General features: G+C 43.3%; 1 protein-coding gene across 4 annotated transcripts in view; it reads right to left on the reverse strand.

Moving 5' to 3' along the window:
• SLC25A36 (solute carrier family 25 member 36) overlaps positions 1-18,441 on the reverse strand; it is a 37,259-nt gene extending 18,818 nt beyond the window's left edge. Inside the window, exons 1-2 of one of the 4 annotated variants that reach the window (XM_053389997.1) lie at positions 18,290-18,441; positions 718-888 (exon numbers count right to left, since the gene is read on the reverse strand). In XM_053389997.1, coding sequence (XP_053245972.1) covers positions 718-888; positions 18,290-18,330 — 212 coding nt within the window. In that variant the 5' untranslated portion in view covers positions 18,331-18,441. Of the gene's footprint in view, positions 1-717; positions 889-14,366; positions 14,756-18,289 lie in introns of those variants that run through there. The other 3 variants (XM_053389998.1, XM_053389999.1, XM_053390000.1) reach the window with 3 other exon arrangements.
• Positions 18,442-18,964: the final 523 nt, after the last annotated feature.

An 18,964-nucleotide genomic window follows, 5' to 3' on the forward strand; every position in this document is an offset into this window, starting at 1 on the left:
ATTGCACCTTGTCTTAAGTATGGGAGGTTGTGCACAAACTGTGACCTGGAGCTTACTTTCGAAAACCTGAAAGCTTAAGCACAGAAGCAAAGAAGGTGCCATAAAGATAACAGAAAAGTCATTTATTGTTTGTTTATGATGTACCAATGACCCATGATAGGAATCTGTGGCACGCCCACGCTAGTAAGATGTGTCTGTCTCCCTCATTATTGGCTTTCAAAAGAAATTTAAAAACATTCCTGTTTACCTAGGCATGTGATGGCTGAAAGACATTGTTCTTGGCAACCCTGAGATAACTGGTTGAGAATGTTTTAAACTGCTTTTTAGAATGTTTTAAAATTGTTTTTTAGTATTTAAAAATATATATTTTGTGACTGCTGTGTCTGCTGCTCTGGGCTCCTTCCTCTGGGAAGGGTGGGATATAAAGCAAATAAATAATGAACATAAGATACTGTGTACTCTGGTTTACCATATAACCAAAGACAGTCACATTTTTACAGTAATATCAAAATCCTGCAGAATTTCACATTGCAGGTCAAAGGAGTAAGGATAAGCCAAGGAAGGCTACCTACAGCAGATGAAGTGCATCTCCAGCATAACTTATTTGAATTTTTCTTTATATAATTTTCTCTTTTCAAGGGGCATAAGGGTATATAGCAAAAGGACATCTTTTAGCAGACTTAAAAACCAGAAAACTCAAGGAGGGTTGGTACTCACTTTAAGCAATGGAGAGGCCCTGGGGAAACTCTAGTTACACGATTAACACTGGCACCATTCACAGTATTCAGCTGAACTTCAGAGATGTAGAGTGTAACAGAGGAAGACTGCAGCCGTGTTTTCACAACTTCTAGTGGACATGTCAGAATCGCACCTACGGTGCCCCCACATCTGCAAAGAAGAAGAAGAAAAAATAGTAAGCCATCAAGGAATGTGGAATGTCTACAATCAAGCAATTTTACAAGATGGTATAAGATAGCCAGGAACTGTGGCAAGACTCTTGGCAGAGGAATACTTCCTTCCAAAAGTAGCAAAGCTTTGATGCAGTATTGCTCTTGTGTTATGCTCTCTGTAGGCAGTGCATGCATGTATGACATTTAACAGAGGCATGCACTTCCTGTAAGAAATCCTCAGCAAATTGTTTGATAATATGGATTTCAGTATTGCTTCTGTACTGAAACAACTAAAGATTGCAACTCATTCTTTTTAAAAAAGTTCTTTGTTGACAGCTCCTTTCATAAGCATTCAGTACTTTATTTCTATCATTAGCTTAATCTTGTAAATATGACTGAATAGCTAAGGCTTCTAATATTTGTTATCAGTTCTAACTCAAGTTGAAATCGATTGCATTCTCTCAACCTTCTTTTAAGTTACCCAAGATATACAATTAGACTTTCTAGTTCAGTTGTTTAAAATTGCATCATACAATGTTCCAGTGTTTTCCTATATGATTTTGCATGCAACACTGTGCTGTATTAGCAGAATTACGATAGTGTTAGGGAGGGGTAGAGAGAGACTTTTGAATGCTGGTGATAAGTGATGATTGGATGAGCGTTTGAAAGGGGTTTTCAATGTTGGGGGTATGACACTTGAGAGTCAGTGGAGTGGAGAGTGGAGCTGAGAAAGGGTGTGAAAGTTGGTGGAGGATGGGAAGCAGGGTTTGTTAGTTAAGAACTATAGGGAAAGCATTATAATAGCAATTGATGTCACTGTAATAAGATAACAATTAACAATAAGATGTTATTACATCTGTAATAAGATAACAATTAAAATCATATGCCTCAAATAATCATATAACCTTTTATTATTTCTCTTTAACAAAACAATTGTCATTACACTGCATGTCTCTTACTTGGCCCTCTCAAAAGTGAAGTCTTTAGATAAATATTATCTGTGGTGGCAGCAGGAATAAAGAAGAATGAGTGAAATACCCATCAAAAAAACCCCCCAGCTCATAGCTGTAAATCTTATTAAGAATGAAAAAGTGGTAGAGGGCTGAGTGGGGAGTGCCAGAGCATCTCAGAGAAGGAGGGGTGGAGGCTACAACACATGAATGCAGAAAATTGCCTGCTGTGTAAATGTTTAGTTTAGTTATTCTAGTAACAAACTACTGTAACTTGGCATATGTTCAAATACACCACAGCAGCACATGAAAAACTGTCAGAAAATAAGCAAAAATAGAAAGTCAACAAAGAACAGCAGACATCTTCAAATATTGTGCTACAAAAATAAAATGTGCACCCTTAATTTGAGGCATATTCAATGCTATTCTTAATTTTAGAACGCTCTAATCCTTGAGGCCTTTGGTGCTGAAAGGGCCAACCAAATTGAAACCATAGGCTTCTCTGTTTTTCACTTGCCACCTTCCAGCATGGTGAATGCTCTATAGCTTGCTGGCAAGCAACCACTGTCCCTCCCAAGCATGAAGCTGCAAAGATGGATGGGAATCATCCCAAGAGCTGTGCTTGCTGCTTCCCCCAGCTTAAGTTTCAGAGGAAGGCTAGAAGTTATTTGGCAAATGTGTGGCCAGGGATCCTGCTCTTTGACTGCAGCTTGGTGAGGTCACTACAGGCACCTCTGCCAAGCAGTGGTCAAAGCTGCCATACTTTCTCTGCTCTCTGCCCCTTTTCCTGAAAGAAAAGGGAATTAGCTCCCTTGGTAAAGGCAATCTAAATTAAGCTGGTAGAGAAGGGGAAACAACCTGGTGACCACAATTTTTGGCTTGGCTATCGAGCCTAGGCAAAAACTGTGGTCCCCTAATGGTTGCAGAATGCTATCAGTCAAATGCTCTTTGCTGCTCAAGTGTCCTTCAAGTTGGAATCTGCCTCCTCATGAAAACCAAGTAGATTAATTTTCTGCATTTTTAAAGAGATAACACTTGTTTGTGAGCAGCACAGGAGCACTAGGCTTTTGTCATTAGGTCTGTCATTAGGTCTACAGACAAACAGTCAAGCATAGTTAATTGAGGCATAAAGACAACAATAAACTCTCATCTAGATTACGTTTCATGCCAATGACCTAGATGTATCACTTTACCAACCCTTTCAACTATCTTGTCTTTGCACCAACACCAAAGTAGCATCAAGTAAGCTTCCAAGTTTATAAATAGAAATGAATTACAATGTGCATTTTCAACTTCATTCATGTGATTTACCCTCTGGTGAAGAGACATTCTCTCAATGACAGCAAATGATACCACGTCATGCAGCGTTTTAACATTATTTTACTAGTTCTGACTATGAGATGCTTTTATGAACAACTACTTGTGTGATCTATACGGAATAATGTTTCAGAATTGCCTTTGAACCCTGCCTGGGACCTATTTTTACCCTCCATTTATAATCCTGTTTTGTTACACTAAATTTTCCCCAAATGATCAAAATTATAGGCTGCTTACTTAGATAAAACTTCACACTTGAATGCCACTTTAGGCATGAACAAGCGTAAGGAAGCCTTGGGCTCTCATGCTTCCTCCTCCCCAGTGTGATTGGAAGGAGGAGGAATCTGGAAGCTTTCACTCCTCTTGTCAGTCAAACTAGGGAAGATGAAGGGAAGCGGGGACACAAGCCAGAGATTTAACTATGCTTGCTGATGTTACACTAGTTTAGTGTGACATCCTAATGTGGCTGTTCCATACTTAAAGAAGTGAGAATCTAGAACACTGTAAAACACTGTTGCCAAAGTGGGAAACATTGGACTAGGTACCGTATTTTTCGCACCATAGGACGCACCGGACAATAGGACGCACCTTGTTTTAGAGGGGGGAGAACAAGGGAAAAAAATTCTTCCGCTCTCTGCCCAGCGCCCCTTCAGTGAAGCGGCAGGAGGTGCTGCGCAGAGAGTGGGAGAATTTTCCCCCTCTTGTTTTCCCGCTCTAAAACAAGGTGCCGTTTAAGGTGCGTTCAGGCGGCTACCTTGGAAGCCTGGAGAGCGAGAGGGGTCGGTGCGCACCGACCCCTCTCGCTCTCCAGGCTTCAGGTTCCTTTCGACCTGCTCTTTGGGGCTGGCGGGGGGGGGAGCCCACCACCAGCCCCAAAGAGCAGGTCAGGGAGCAGCGGAAAGGCGCAGCAGAGAGGCTCCTGCCATAGGCGCGCATCACCTCTCCAGCCGGGAGAGGGTCGCGGGGGGCTTCTTTAGCCCGCGCACGCTCTCCCGGCTGGAGAGGTGATGCGCGCCTATGGAGGCTCCTGCCATAGGCGCGCATCACCTCTCCAGCCGGGGGAGGGTCGCGGGGGGCTTCTTTAGCCCCGCGCACGCTCTCCCGGCTGGAGAGGTGACGCTCGCCTATGGAGGCTCCTGCCATAGGCGCGCGTCATCTCTCCAGCCGGGAGAGGGTCGCAGGGCTATGGCGTCTTCGCTCCATAGGACGCACACACATTTCCCCTTCATTTTTGAAGGGGAAAAAGTGCGTCCTATAGAGCGAAAAATACGGTAGTCAAATACGTTAATCTGGTTTAACGACAGCTTCTGATCCCATTCTCTGGTGGTACAGCCTCATGAACGGACCATACTAGAAGAACTGAAGCTGCTAGTTTCAACAACACAGAATGCACTGCTTTCTGTCTGAGCTACAAGGAACTAGAATCATTTGGTACAAAGAACTAAACACATTTTACACATATGTTTACTGCCCAGCATTTCGTACTTCAGGTACATGTTTTTCTAAAATGAAGTTTCCCAAAATAAGATCTGCACACAAAAACTGAAAGCATTCAACGGAGCTCTTAAAGAAAATAAATTTTATTTCTGTACGAATTAGTCAGACAGCCAGGTGCCTAAAATGGGACTAAAGTGTCTACTCTTAACAGAACATGGGGGACTCTGTATTGAAAGATTCTTTTTTCCCTACCTGGACTGTTTATTTACCAAGCTTGTTACCAGAAATATAGCAAAGGAAGCAACAAGTGATTTGTCTGCATTAACCTGGAAGGTCATTAAGACAAACAGGTACCAGCAGTACTGCAAACAAAATCTAGACGTATACAGCCACAAATACTTTTTATTATAGGTTGGACTCTTAATAAGCAGTCAGTTTAAAATGTTCAATAGCTCCTATTTTCTGTTATCACATAGCATTAAGCTATTTTAACTGCATTAGCAGAGCATTATCTCTACAACATGAAGTGTTAATAATATTATTTGGGTTTGACTTACCTCAGTGACCAGCACAGATAAATATATGAACTGTGTTAGCTGAACAGTTAAAGTACCTGAGCAATACCAAATGAAGAAAACAAAATAGCAAGTTCCCTTTCTCAGTTCTTTATACCTTTTCTTGCATTTAACAAAACCTTTGAAACAGATAACAGAACTCATTATGAATAAGAATATCTCAGGAAACAAGCTTAACTCCCACATTTCAAGGTCAGTTTGCAGAGCTGAAACTTAAAAGATCAGTTATGCATTTATGCATAAAAAGAGTCATTGGATGCACTTCTTCCTATTCTCTGCTTTACAGCTCTTTTACAGAGTGCTTTACAATCTGTGTGTGTGCATACACATTGTCTCCATTATTTAGCCTGTCAATAATCAGCCAGGTTCAGGACTAATTACTGTGAGTGGGACAGATATTTTATTTTAAAAATTAATGAGTATACAAAAATGAAGGGAGAGGCTTTGAATGTCACACAGAGTAGTCATCAACCTGTGCCTCCATTTTATGTATTTTGTATATCAAGTGAAAAGAAATCAAAGAATTACAGGATCATGGAATTGTAGAGTTGAAACACACAAACTACTCTTATATTAGCTCTCCTTCCCATATTCTGTGTAACACTCAAAGCAGCTCTAAAATATATGAGTTTCTGAAAGCGGGGCTTCCCTTTCAGATTGTTTGGAAGCTGCAACAACCACAGAATGCAGCAACAAGGCTGAGTGCAGGCATTTCAGGCCAAATACACACATTCTGCTGGTACCGAAATATATATATTCTGGTTGCCAGTCCACTACTGTGCACAGTTTAAGATGTCAACACATCTAAATTACACCTATAGGACCTGGTGCAAAATATTTGCACTTTCACCCATTGACAACTACGTAATATTTCAATACATTATCTGCCAACTGAGTACCGCTCACTGCCTTGCTTCCTCTCTAAGCACTTTAGTATGGCGGCAACTACCCTTCGGACTCCCTCCCACCGCATATCAGAAGCCTTCTGTATGTTTTTTCCAGAATGTGCCATAGATGTTCCTCTTTCAACAAACCTTTTAAAATACATATAGCATTTGGTATCTGTCTTTGGAACTAAATTGATTTTATTTATGTGCTGTTGCTTTAAACTATATTAATCGTTTTTTTAAAAAAATGTAATTGTTTTAAAGGTTATATGTGTGTTATTATGTGGTGAATCGATTCAGGATGCTCCATGGGAAGTGATTCATAAATGAAACAAAAAACTACCAAGCTATTGCTGGATCTATGAGAGGAGTATTCATCTATTGGTTAGTTTACATGGACATAAAAATGTGAGTTGCTTTCCTGGATCAGGCTAAAGCTTTAATGAAACGAGAGCTATTTCTGCGAGCGATCAGTGAGATGCCACCAGACAACTAGAACAATGAATGTCAAGGAAGAGATAATTACTCTGTTTGCCCTGAAACTTCATAAGTGTTATGAACATGGAGATTCCATTATTGGTTGGAGCTATAAAAGTAACCCCTCCTCATCAAAGAATTTGTTGATTAAAAAAAAAAAAGGCTACCTCATCAATGGCCCATGACATGGCACCAGTGCATCATTTAGAGACGTAGATGGTGAAACATATGAGGAGGACTAAGTTTGCTAATACTTGGCAGGAAAGGTAAGGTTCGAAATGGCATTCATTTTTTTAAAAAACCCTAATATAAGTAAAATAAGAACAGTCAAGGCGTTGGTACTATTTTCAAGACAAACTGTGTTTTTCTGAGAAGTTAGCAACGACTCAAATAATCTGAGCCAACACCAATATTAAGCAAAACTGCATTTCTAATTTTCAGAAACCATATCAGGTTTTTCTTCAACCTCAAATGACCCTGGAAGGAAAGTCCAACTCTAACAAGAATCTTATTGTGACAGTTAAGGTAATACAGTGGTGCCTCGCAAGACGAAAAGAATCCGTTCCGCGAGTCTCTTCGTCTTGCGGTCTTTTCGTCTTGCGAAGCAAGCCCATTAGCGGCTTAGCGGCTTAGCGCTATTAGCGGGCTTAACGGATCGGCTGATAAGCGGCTTAGCGGATCAGCTGTTAAGCAGTTTAGCGGATCAGCTGATAAGCGGCGTAGCGGATCAGCTGATAAGCGGCTTAGCGGATCAGCTGATAAGCGGCTTAGCGGCTTGGGAAAAGGGGGGGGAGGAAAAAAACCCCGCAGGAACTCGCAAGACATTTTCGTCTTGCGAAGCAAGCCCATAGGAAATTCGTGTTGCGAAGCACCTCCAAAAGGGAAAACCCTTTCAACTAGTGGGTTTTCCGTCTTGCGAGGCACCACTGTAGTTACCTATAAAGCAAAGTTAACAGACAGACCTAAAGAAGAGCTGTAAAAACTTTATTTTGAATATACGTATTTCTAAAACCTGCAGGTGGCAAGCACTATCTTAAGAGGCATTATTTCTTTAATTGGATAGCTGTGGTATGAGAGCCACAAAACCAAGTCAAAAACAGATTCATAGTTGGAATAATTGTATCATTTTTAGGAAGGAACTATAAATGATAGAATTGGGTATCGAGATTTGAGTGTTAATACTGATGGGGGTTTTAAAATTGCAGACTTGCACATACAAAGAGGGGAGGGGAGGCACTGTTGACATTTATGAAGAATTGAACACAGAACTCAAAATTCTTATAGGAGTCCGTCTTTGCTCACATCCAACTCAAGGAAGACTTTCCACAACACATACTATATTGCTACAATAATGAAACAATCCAGGTGTCAGGCTCTGGATATTATTGGCAGAAACTGCTTGCATCCAAGCTCACTTTCAACCTCCTGCAACAGACCATAGTAATGGGCTGTAAGAAATTTACTACATCCAGGCAACCGTCAAGCTTCAGAAATCCACAAGTAAATGATTAGCCATACAAGCTGCTGAAAGCCCAGGCAAAAACCATATTTGTACAGCAACACAGGAAGAAGCCTATTGTTGTCAAGATAGTTTTAAAAAAAGAGACAGGCAGGCATTTAGAAGATAAAGGTCCCCTTCCCCCACAACACAGCTTTCCAGTTCTATAAACACTTTTATCTACCTGCTTTAAATGAAGGGTGACTTCTAATGTCACATGATGGACTTTCCCTTTTGTCCCTTCTCCACTGCAGTTCCCCAAGCAGCCCAAATCTACTGAAGAGAGTCCCTTAACCCTCTAGGACAGATATTGGTAGAACATCTGCAGTAGAGAAGAGGAATCTGTTCCACCAACAGTCTTATTCAGAGGGTGGATGGGCACAATTTGATTTCTCCAGAAGTCTGAAACCATTATACCTCAGGCCTGCCTTAGATTATATCTGCTCTATCATCAATTTCCCTTCTAGGAAAATATGCCTCAAGTGTAAATCTAAGGCTTAAGATGCCTGCAGTTTGACTTCACACACCTGAAAAAAGTGGTTTATACTCAACAGTTATATTCTGAGAAGGAGAGGAAGTCACATATATAGAGCACGGCAACATCACAACATTCAACCTTTGCATAATACCACCGTGCTGAAAAGAGAAATGTTTTGCAATATGACCACTACAAACTCTTTCTTAATGTTATTTTTGTTGTATAATCCTATACACATTTAACTCACAGCTCAAGCAGCACACATGCCTTCTTTCTTCTTCAGCGATCACCTGTAGCCGAGTAAGATTGTCTTTCATGAACACGGTCTTAACGGTGAGTTCGTAAGTGACCGTGGAGGCCAGTTCTGGATCCACACATCCTTTCACAGTGGGGACAAAGTTTTCTGGGCGGGAGTTGATCACGGTGAGGGTTTGCCAAACGTGCCTTCCTCTTAGCACGTTTATCCCTTTCGTCCTTAGTTTGAGCATCTTCAAAGTCCATGACACCTTTGGTAAAGGCTGTTCTCCAATTGGGAGCGCTCACAAGCCATTGCTTCCCAATTCTCGGTGTTTATACTACATTTTTAAAATTTGCCTTGAGAGTCTTTAAACCACTTTTGTTGACCACCAGCATTATGCTCCAGTGGGGAATTTCCCTTCAACAAAGTGTAGCATCATGGCAATGAACATAGAGTTGGGGTGATAACACAACCCTGTTTAATACTTGATCCCACTGTACATGGTTCACTTTGAGAGCCATTGTTATCTGCTATTGTTGCTGTCATATTATGGAGGAGCTGAAGGATGTTCACAAATTTATCTGGGCAGCCAATTTTCAGAAGGACAGTCCACAGGACACTACAATTTACAGCGTTGAAGGCCCTAGTCAGGTCAATAAACGCCATATATAGGGGTTGGTTTTGCTTTCTGCATTTTTTTTGAAGCTGTTGAGCAGTAAAAATCATATCCACTGTCCCCCTAGGTCAAAAACCATTTTGGGATTCAGAAAGGGTAGCCTCAGATATTGTTACGAGACGGTTTACTAAGATCCTTACAAGAATTTTGCCAGCCACAGCTAATGAAGAGATGCCTTGACGCAGTCGATTCTATCACCTTTTTAAAAGAGATTGATAATTTTGGCATCCCTAAAGTCTGCTGGGATCTCTTCTCCCAGATTTTTTCGATGAGCTTGTGAAGTTATTGAGTAAGTTCAATTCCGCCCACTTTGAAGATCTCGGCAGGTATCCCATGAGGTCCACTGGCTTTGTTGTTTTTTATTTGGTTAACAGCTGTGCACAACTCTCCCATTAGAGATACTGCAAGCTCATCTCCAATTTGTATTTGTGGAATTTGTGAGAGGAGATGCTGGTAATGCTCTTTCCAGTGCAGTGCAGTACTGTACAGTGGTACCTCGCAAGACGAATGTCTCACAAGACGAAAAATGTGCAAGACGAAAGTTTTCCGTTTTTTGAGTCGTTCCGCAAGACGAATTTCCCTATGGGCTTGCTTCGCAAGACGAAACGTCTTGCGAGTTCTTGCGAGTTTGTTTCCTTTTTCTTAAAGCCGCTAAGCCGTTAATAGCCGCTAAGCCGCTAATAGCCGTGCTTCGCAAGACGAAAAAACCGCAAGACGAAGAGACTCGCGGAACAGATTAATTTCGTCTTGTGAGGCACCACTGTAGTTTCTTTACCTTTTAGAAGTGTGGTACCATCTGTTGAGCGTAGGGGGCATATGCCATGATTTATTGGCCCATAGATTGTCTTTGTGGCTTTAAAGAAACTCTGTGTATCATGAGTGTCAGCTAAGTGCTGGATCTCTTGAACTTTTTTTATCCACCAGGTGTTCTTTAGTTCTCTGGTTCTTCTTTGAACCTCAGCCTTAGTGTTGGCATAGGTTTTTTTCTTAGCAGCGCCGTTTCTCTCTCTTTGCCAGATCTGAAAGGCCTTCCTTTTCCTGTCAATAACACATTCAATCTTACTGTCATTCTCATCAAACCAGTCCTGGTGTTTCTTGGTTTGGTAGCCAATAGTTTTTTAACAGGCTGCAATAATGGATGTTTTTAACTTGGTCCAGTGTTCTTCCTCAGGTAGACCTTTCCAGAAGAATGTGTAGCCTCCTTTTTCTTCCTTCAGTTGTCCCTCACCTGCTCTTCGAGTTTCTTGAAGCGCTGCAATATTGATGTTAAAAAGTCACAATTCTCTTGCAATGATGGCAGTCCTGCGATCAAGATGTTCATTATCTGTGTTATCCAACAAAGTTCGTATATTCCATGTTCCAAAGTTCAATTGTCTTTTACAACCATAGGGTGGTGACCCCACTGGATGCGGTCAGGGGAAAAGGGAGGCAGACTATGTTTAGGATACATTTTCTAGCCCCTCCCCCTATTCGATCATGGGATACAGTTGCCGAGCTACTCAACTGCCACATTCCTTGAATTAGAACAACTGAATCTGTATCCACTGCCCATGTGCCGGTTCATGACTAAAGGCTTCCAAATTTCACAGTCCTGCCCCCATTACCATTTGCCAACTGCCATGGGACTTGTTTGGGTTTGGGATGGGTTTTTGGAAGACACCTGTGCATGAATTTGTTTTATGTGTGTAGATCAGTGCATGCTGACCAACGCAGAGTCTTCGCAGTAAGGCTCTATGCATGAGTATCACGACGACTGGTAGATTCTTATCTGCTGCAGTCTTCACCCACCTTCACAGCCATTGTAACATACCACTTCTTATCTTCCGCCTGTTCTGCCATTGAGGACTTCTTGGATCATTCCTTGTCCAGCTCCTCCCCTTTGACCTTACCGCCTTGGGTGACCCTGCTGGGAGTACAAGACTCCCAATGGCTTCACTCACAAGGGTCATAGGAACGTGCAAGCCCACTCACCACAACAAGGTGATGATCCAGTGAGTGAGAGCATGCATGCTACTTAACCAGGCAGTGTGGTGTAGTGATCAAGAGCGTCTGACTAGGACTGCAAGGACCTAGATTTGACTGGTGACCTAAACTCTCAGTCTAACCTGTGTCACAGGGTTGTTGTGAGATCATAAGAGGGGAGAGGGGACCATGCAAGCAACCCTGAGCTCCTTAGAGGAAAGGTAGGATATAACACTTTGAGGTTTTTTTCCTGCAATCAATAAGCGTTTATGAAATAAATAAATAATAAAATATAAATGTAATAAATATGTTATAAACAAAGAAATAAGTCCTAGTAAACTACCACTTTTAGCTTAGGGTTATCTATTGCCGGGGGGAGGGATCTATTTGTAAGTCATTTAGGACCTATGGATGCTTAGAATTCCACCCTTCCTTTATTGTACATTCCCTGCCATTGCTGCTATTGAAAGTTAAGTTTTGGGCAAAGAAAACGGGTGAGGGAAGAAAGCTCCCCAGACTCACCAGGAAAAAGAAAGGGGGTTGGTGTTGTTGCATGGGGGAAGGAGAACAAGGTAGTCTCTCCTACAGCCATTTCTTCTTCTCCTTTCCCTTGACAAGAAAGCTTGGGAAAGCAGAAAGGAGAGAAAGTGACTGCAAGAAAGATTGGGAACAAGTTGTCAGAAAAATATTTGCAATAAGTAAGGTTTTCTGAAAATACCCTGCAAAATGGAGCTTTCTCCAATAATTCCCTGAAACAAGCTTCAAAAGACCAGCACCACCCAAGCAAAGTTAGAAACTATCCAATTAACATATTTACAAGCCAATATGATTTGAAAAAAACAATGTTTCCCTTTGGTGCTGCTGTTTTGTTATTATCAACTCCTTTGCCTATCTCAAATATATACTGTATAGTCAAGGGTAATGATCAATACAAGTGACATACAGCTGCTATGTGTATTCGGTAGTCAAGATAAAATGGGAGAGAGAAGCATGCCACTCGAGAAATGATGCCAGAGAGCATTCCCCAGCAGCTAGGTAACAAAAATAGTTGAGACGGATGACCCTGAGTTACTTTCACTCTGCTATGCATGTGACTATATGCATATTTTGCAGCTTTGCCGATCCAGGGTTTGGGGATAAATGTTCAGCTGCTACTCCTAGAACAAGAATCTCAAGGTCTCTATCATATCTTCTACACAATATGAACTTTGGCCAATTCCATGGGACCTTGAAGCAGAAAACAGATTCTAGCTCAGCCACCTTCCAAAAAAAGTGGAAAATTACTAGCTTCAAGCAAGTGTCATGTGTCTCTGAACCCGTTATCTAGTTATACAACACTGGTTTTCAGCCACACACAAAACAAAAGGGGTGTAGAAAAATGTGCATTTGTGGAGGAGACAGAATAGGAAGAAATATTTGTAATTGGTCTGTTCAAAAGCAGCACAATAAAAGAGATGAATAGTAAAACCTGTGACCATTCAGAAAAGGAAGGCTAAGATACTATTTTCTCTTATCAGGAAAAGGACAGGGACAACAAATGTGTTTCCCAAGAAAGTAGATGAGATAACATTGGTCTCCCGCTACTCAGAGCTGCCTGGAAAAACTGAGACCACACAGCACAGTGTCATTCACCCAACACAAAGCAGTTTTCCAGAGAGTGAAGGCTAGTGTTTCCATTTACAACTAACAAGTCCTACCACATTGACATAAAACCACTTATATTCATCCCATTGCCTTCAAGATTCGGTCACAGTAGATTCTTTTGTAGGTTAGCTCCTGTACTCTACCCCTAAAGTTACTTATGGATACAAAGAGGCCTATCTTTAAAGCAACTTAAATATCTGCTTTTTAGTGCACAATAAAACACTAAGCCTTTATTTATTTGAAAAATAATGTCAGCAAGATACTTACAAACTAATCCTTAAAAAGAAAGGATCCTTTAAAAAAGGTACAGACGTATTCAATGAGGCTTATTCCTACATATATCCAGGATATGTATATATACACAGGATTGCTGCCTAACAGTATAATCCTATATATGCCTACTCAGAAGTATGTCACCTTGAGTTTAATGGGTTTATTCCAGGTATGTATGACTGGCCTATTTACTAGTTATGTAGAAGACAACAGTATTACAATAAATTTATTCCAAGATGCCATGAAGTCAATCTAGAAAGAACAACACTGTGTCAGGCAATGTGAAGTATGCTTGATCCCTCCCTTTCCCTTATCAAAATAAAAGCTACTACTTTTATGTCACTGCTCTGCTAGGATTACAGTTCCCTCCAACACAGCAAATTTGGGTGGCTGAACACCTATCACTCTGGAAACAACCCCCCCTCCAAAAAAAAAAAACCCCTAGCAGTTTCTACATACCCAGAAAACTTCCTAGGGACATGAATACACTTTCAAATTTAAAATCCCAAACGCAGCCTCACAATGATGGGTGAGTTGCCACATCTTACATAATGTCAAAATCACTTGAGCAGGCAGACAAAGGAAATCAATAGGTGCCAATTTAGAAGAAAATGGTTAAAGCCTTAAATTATAGGAGGTATTTTGGAGAAGGGAGATTGTAATCTGACCCAAAACACTCCCTTCCCAACACTATAGAGGACTGTATTTTGGAGATTTTCCTGCAGGTCCCACTTGTAACTATTTATTAGAAATGCTGACTTAGTCGCCACTGGTGATGCATAAAGATTATCTACATAAGCAGGCCAAAATCAACCCAATAAACAGCAGTTCTCTCTCCCGGCGCCCGAGGCGAGTCTCCTCTATCCCGTTCTACACATTCTAGGCAGAAGAACTGACATTTCCTCAGTCACCCCAACCAAATAAGTTTCGTTTTCCCTCAGCACTTGGATGCTGAAGGAGAAGGTATGAGTTGTGAAGAAACGATAGAAAGGGAACGAGGGAGAGAAAAAGGGGAGGAGGAGGAGGAGGAGGAGGGCAAAAGGCCAGTGACAATTCCCACCTACCCTCCAGCAAACAGGTGCACGAAAGTGTCTTTCTGGTTCATCTTCTCATGCTCGTCCCAGGAAGACACTCGAGGGGAAGGCGGCGAGAGGATCAGCCTCCGCCCGGCGCTCCTGGGCAGCCTGAGGAGAGAGGAGGACGCGGGGCCAGGAGCGCTGCCATCGACCTCGGAGAGGAAGGCAGCCCAGGAGGGCGCAGCCTCGGCCCTGCCGCGCTCAGGGGCCCCCACACGACCCTCTCCCAAACGGTTCCTCCTGCCTCAGCCCCAGAGAACTCTCCACCCCGCCGCCGCCTCCTTCCGCCTCCTCGCCCAGCCGGGGATACGCAGCGACAGGCAGCTTCCAAGGCACCGAACGGCCAGGCCCGCTCGCTTCTTCCAACGCGAAACGAGGCCCAATATAAACAGACGCCGCCATTGGCTCGCGGGCGACGTGACGTCGCCGGCCCAAGCTTTAATCAGGCTTTGCGCACGTGATCGGAGGCGCTCAGCGCAGCTAGCGCATCAATGGAAGGGAAGGAGGCGGAGGAGGAGGAGGAACCCGATGTATTTGCAAAAGCTCTAGAGGAGGGAGACAGCGTGCTAAAAGAAGCTGTAGCTTAGGGCCCCACTCTCTTGGGGGACCCGCAAAATTTAATTGTATTTCACTATTAATATACTTCTTAACTGTATTTCATTTTAATAATTACTTTGATAAAATACATATTTTGTTATGTGCAAGTGGCTTTAGATACCTATTAGGTCCATAAATTATCATATAGCATATATTCAGCACAAAAAACAGCGGCAGTTTGTTGTTGACAAAGGACAGCTGGACATATAAAGGGCCCCAGTAGCTTAGGGCCTCATCAAACCTAAATCCGGGCCAGATCCTATGCCCGCGCTTATTTGGGAGCAAGCAATGCCCGTTGGACTCTTCGGGAGTTGCTAACCCCCCCCCCCCAATACTTGAGCGCTGAGACGTGTGGTTCACAAGGGAACGTTTAAGCGCGCTATCTGCCTGGATTCCGCAGCAAGGAAAACGCTCACAAGCGTTATCTGCCCGGATTAGAGCGCTATCTCTCCACCTTTGGCTCTTACAGGTAAGGGGGGGGCGGACGCACGGGCTGTGCACGCCGCCTGTCTTTTGCAACTCGGTTGCCTGTCCTCTTGGGCCAGAGGGAAAGGGAAAGGAAGTGAGCCTTGTTCAAATCGTTCCTAGGCTTTACAATATTTGTGCTCCTTAAGCCAGAGGTTTCACCCCAAAGCTAATTCCATCTGCCTAGGAGAGGATCTGCAAGCAAACAGGGTTGTTTTGTTGGGTTTTTTGTCCCGGAGCGGGGGCGGGGGGTGCATATTTAATACCAGTCAACATCTATATTGGAATTTCTTTTAATGTGTTTTTATTTTGTCACTTTTTTTTAATGCCCTGGGCTACCGAGGGAGGGAGGGCTAGGTGTGAATTTAATAAACAAACCCCAAGATACAGATTGGTTCCCTCAAAACCAAGATCAGAAGAAATTTGGTAGAAAACTGGATTTTTAAGACTTGGAGGAAAAGCAAATGGTACCCTTCTCCAGCTTGCTGTTCTGCCTACTTCTGTCAGATCATGCAAGTGTTTGATAAATACTAAAGGCGAGCGTGGTGGGGGAAGGTTACATTCACTTTTTGAGATATCTAGTTTCCCCACCATTTTAAACTTCCTGCCCCAGTGGTGTTCAGCAGCCAGGCAACCCCTGTTCTTAGGGCATTTTCCAAACTACTTGCTTCTTTCATGCAATATTTAGTAATTCTTACTGGGCCTCAGGATCTTTTATTGTACTTTAAGCAAGTTTTTTGGTCCCTGGTATTGGAGAAATAGGATTCCCCCATTAACACTCCAGAAGCGTAGTTAGTGTTGAATGGGATTGCACAAGCATCATAAAAATAACATAGGTGTCACTCTATGCCCCTCCTTCAGCCACCAACATGGGCACTGGGATTGCATTGCTAGGCTACAATTCTTACCTGGGAGTCAGCCCCACTGAATTCAGTATATTTTAGACATGTATAAGATTACATTAACATTTCAACTGCCTCCCCCCTCCTTTCGCTTCAGCTTCACACCCAACACATTCTTGTGTCCTTTTGGCCTATCAATTAGCTGAATTATGAGAATGGAAATTATTTTAAGTCAGACACATTTGTGCTTCTATCTTGTATTTTTATGTTGTGAACTGCCCTGAGATCTACGGATTAGGGACAGTATACAAATTTAATAAACCAACCAACCAATAAATAAATAAAAATGGAATCTGGCTTAATCAAGAGCAACATCTCATGAAGAAAAGCCTTTCCTTGTTCATAAGTCTTATATAAATCTAGCTCTATGCACATTTACACAAAATCAAACCCCATTGAATCAAGAGAGATTTATTCCTGAATAGAAAAACAGAGACTCTGGATATAGAAAAGTGTCCTTAGGATAATTTGGGGGAGGTGGGAGGGAAGCAGATGACCACATTACATGAATCAATTGGCAGAATTAGAAACACAAAATAAATAGGCCACAGTATATAAGAGAAACTAAGCTGAATAGGTATAAAAGTTGGGTCTAGCCCAGGAATAGGTAATTATTATTTTTCAGTTTGATGGCCACATATGTAAAACCTGATGAATGATGAATTTATGTGGTGAACTGCCCTGTTATCTTTGGATGAACGGCAGTACACAAATAATAAAGAATGAATGTAAACTCTCCCTTTATACAGTAGGCAAGTTTCTACACACATGCATTCAAACTCCTCTTTATCTACCATCCTAAGCAGCATTGTCAGAGGTAAAAGACATGTTTTAAACCATGCAAAAACATGAGAGTCAGGAAGCAGGGTGGCTAAGGGGGGGGGTGGCCTGCAGAGAATCCAGAGGGGAGAATCATATAGAGACCAGGAGGGCCACATTTGCCACCAACCCCCAGGTCTGAGGTTCCACACCCCTGATGTGGGTTTTTAAAGCTGAAAGCCACATAATATAACCTGAAACAAACAAAAAAATTGCTTCCAACTCTACGATTCTATGACATTTTCAGCAGCATGCACTGAAAAAATTGCTCGGTTTTCTCCCCTAAATGGTTGCTCCTGTACTACCATGAAGTAAGGGGTCCTACATAAATAGTCCAAATATTGACATCCTCGTTTTCGGGATACCTGTGTGCGCAACCCTAACCCCACTTGTCTGGAGGTAAAACCCCACTAAACTTCAGCATAACTTGCTTCTGAGTAGTTGTGGTCAGGATTGCAGAATGTTGCTTAATTTAAGTCCCACACAAAACCAACCGGTGTAGAGCCACTGTCTCCTCCCCTTTCCCCCAAGCGCAACATACAACCCCAAAAGGTGACGTCACGGCCTTCCCAATTAAGGATGCGAAAGCGGGGGGTGGGGAGGGAGAAGAGAGAGATACGGAAGGAAGAGGCTCCTCCGCCCAAAGTCAACACAAGGCGAGAGATTCCGAGAGATTCTGCTCCTTTGCTACCTTCCCACCCCACTCGGGCACTGGATCAGGCCGGGTGTCTGTGCAAAGCGTCTCTTGTTTTGTCAGGAAATCAGCCCTGCCGGATTTCAGAGGGATCAGGATTGCAAGCCTTAGCGCCTACCCCACCCTGCAGCAGTTGCTGCTCCTGCTCCATTTGTACCGCGGCTGCCGCAGCCCAACCAAAAAGCAGAAGGGAAGGTTTTCTCCGGAACGCCGGTCTCTCCCCAGGCGGACCCGCTTCCCTCCGGGAGTCCCCTTAACACCCCCAGCCAGTCGCCTTTTCCCTCCCCGGCAGGCCTTGTGCAAGCAAACCGATCTGGCCCGCTTGCTCCCCGAGCGGATCTCTCTCGCGCTCCTGCAGAGGCAGAGGCGCTGCGTTCACACGTTCCTCCCTCTCCCGCGCGCGCCCCCGGCAGCCCCCGCCCGCTCGCACCTACCCTCCAGCAAACAGATGCACCAAGGTGTCTCTCTGGCTCATTCTCTCTCATTCTCGTCCCCAGCAAAACGGGAGGGAGGCCGGGGAAGGGAAGGACGCGAGGCGGCGCAGCGCACTTCCTTTTCTCCCAGGCTGCTCAATGGCGCAGCGCCGAAGGAGGGGCTCTGCCGGCCGCCCCCTGCCGGCTGAGGAGCGAACCGCGTCTCTGCGGGAAGAAAAGCGAGCGCGTGCCAAAGGAGGAATCCATACTGAAGTGGGGATAAAGGGGCGTGCAATAGCAGACTCTAACCTACGGATCATCTGCCCAGCTAACCCCGTTTCTTTCCGTCGCGCAGGCTCGTGGGTTTGTGCCCAACATTGGGATGGATAAATAAATAAATAATCCTGCATTGCAGGGGGTTGGACTAGATGACACTGGTGTGCTCTTTCAACTACAGTGGTACCTCGGGTTAAGTACTTAGTTCGTTCCGGAGGTCCCTTCTTAACCTGAAACTGCTCTTAACCTGAAGCACCACTTTAGCTAATGGGACCTCCTGCTGCTGCCGCCATGCCGCTGGAGCACGATTTCTGTTCTCATCCTGAAACAAAGTTCTTAACCTGAAGCACTATTTCTGGGTTAGCGGAGTCTGTAACCTGAAGCGTATGTAACCCGAGGTACCACTGTATTGTATACAAT

The sequence above is a fragment of the Podarcis raffonei genome, chromosome 5 (assembly GCF_027172205.1).
Source record: "Podarcis raffonei isolate rPodRaf1 chromosome 5, rPodRaf1.pri, whole genome shotgun sequence".
Taxonomy (NCBI): domain Eukaryota; kingdom Metazoa; phylum Chordata; class Lepidosauria; order Squamata; family Lacertidae; genus Podarcis; species Podarcis raffonei.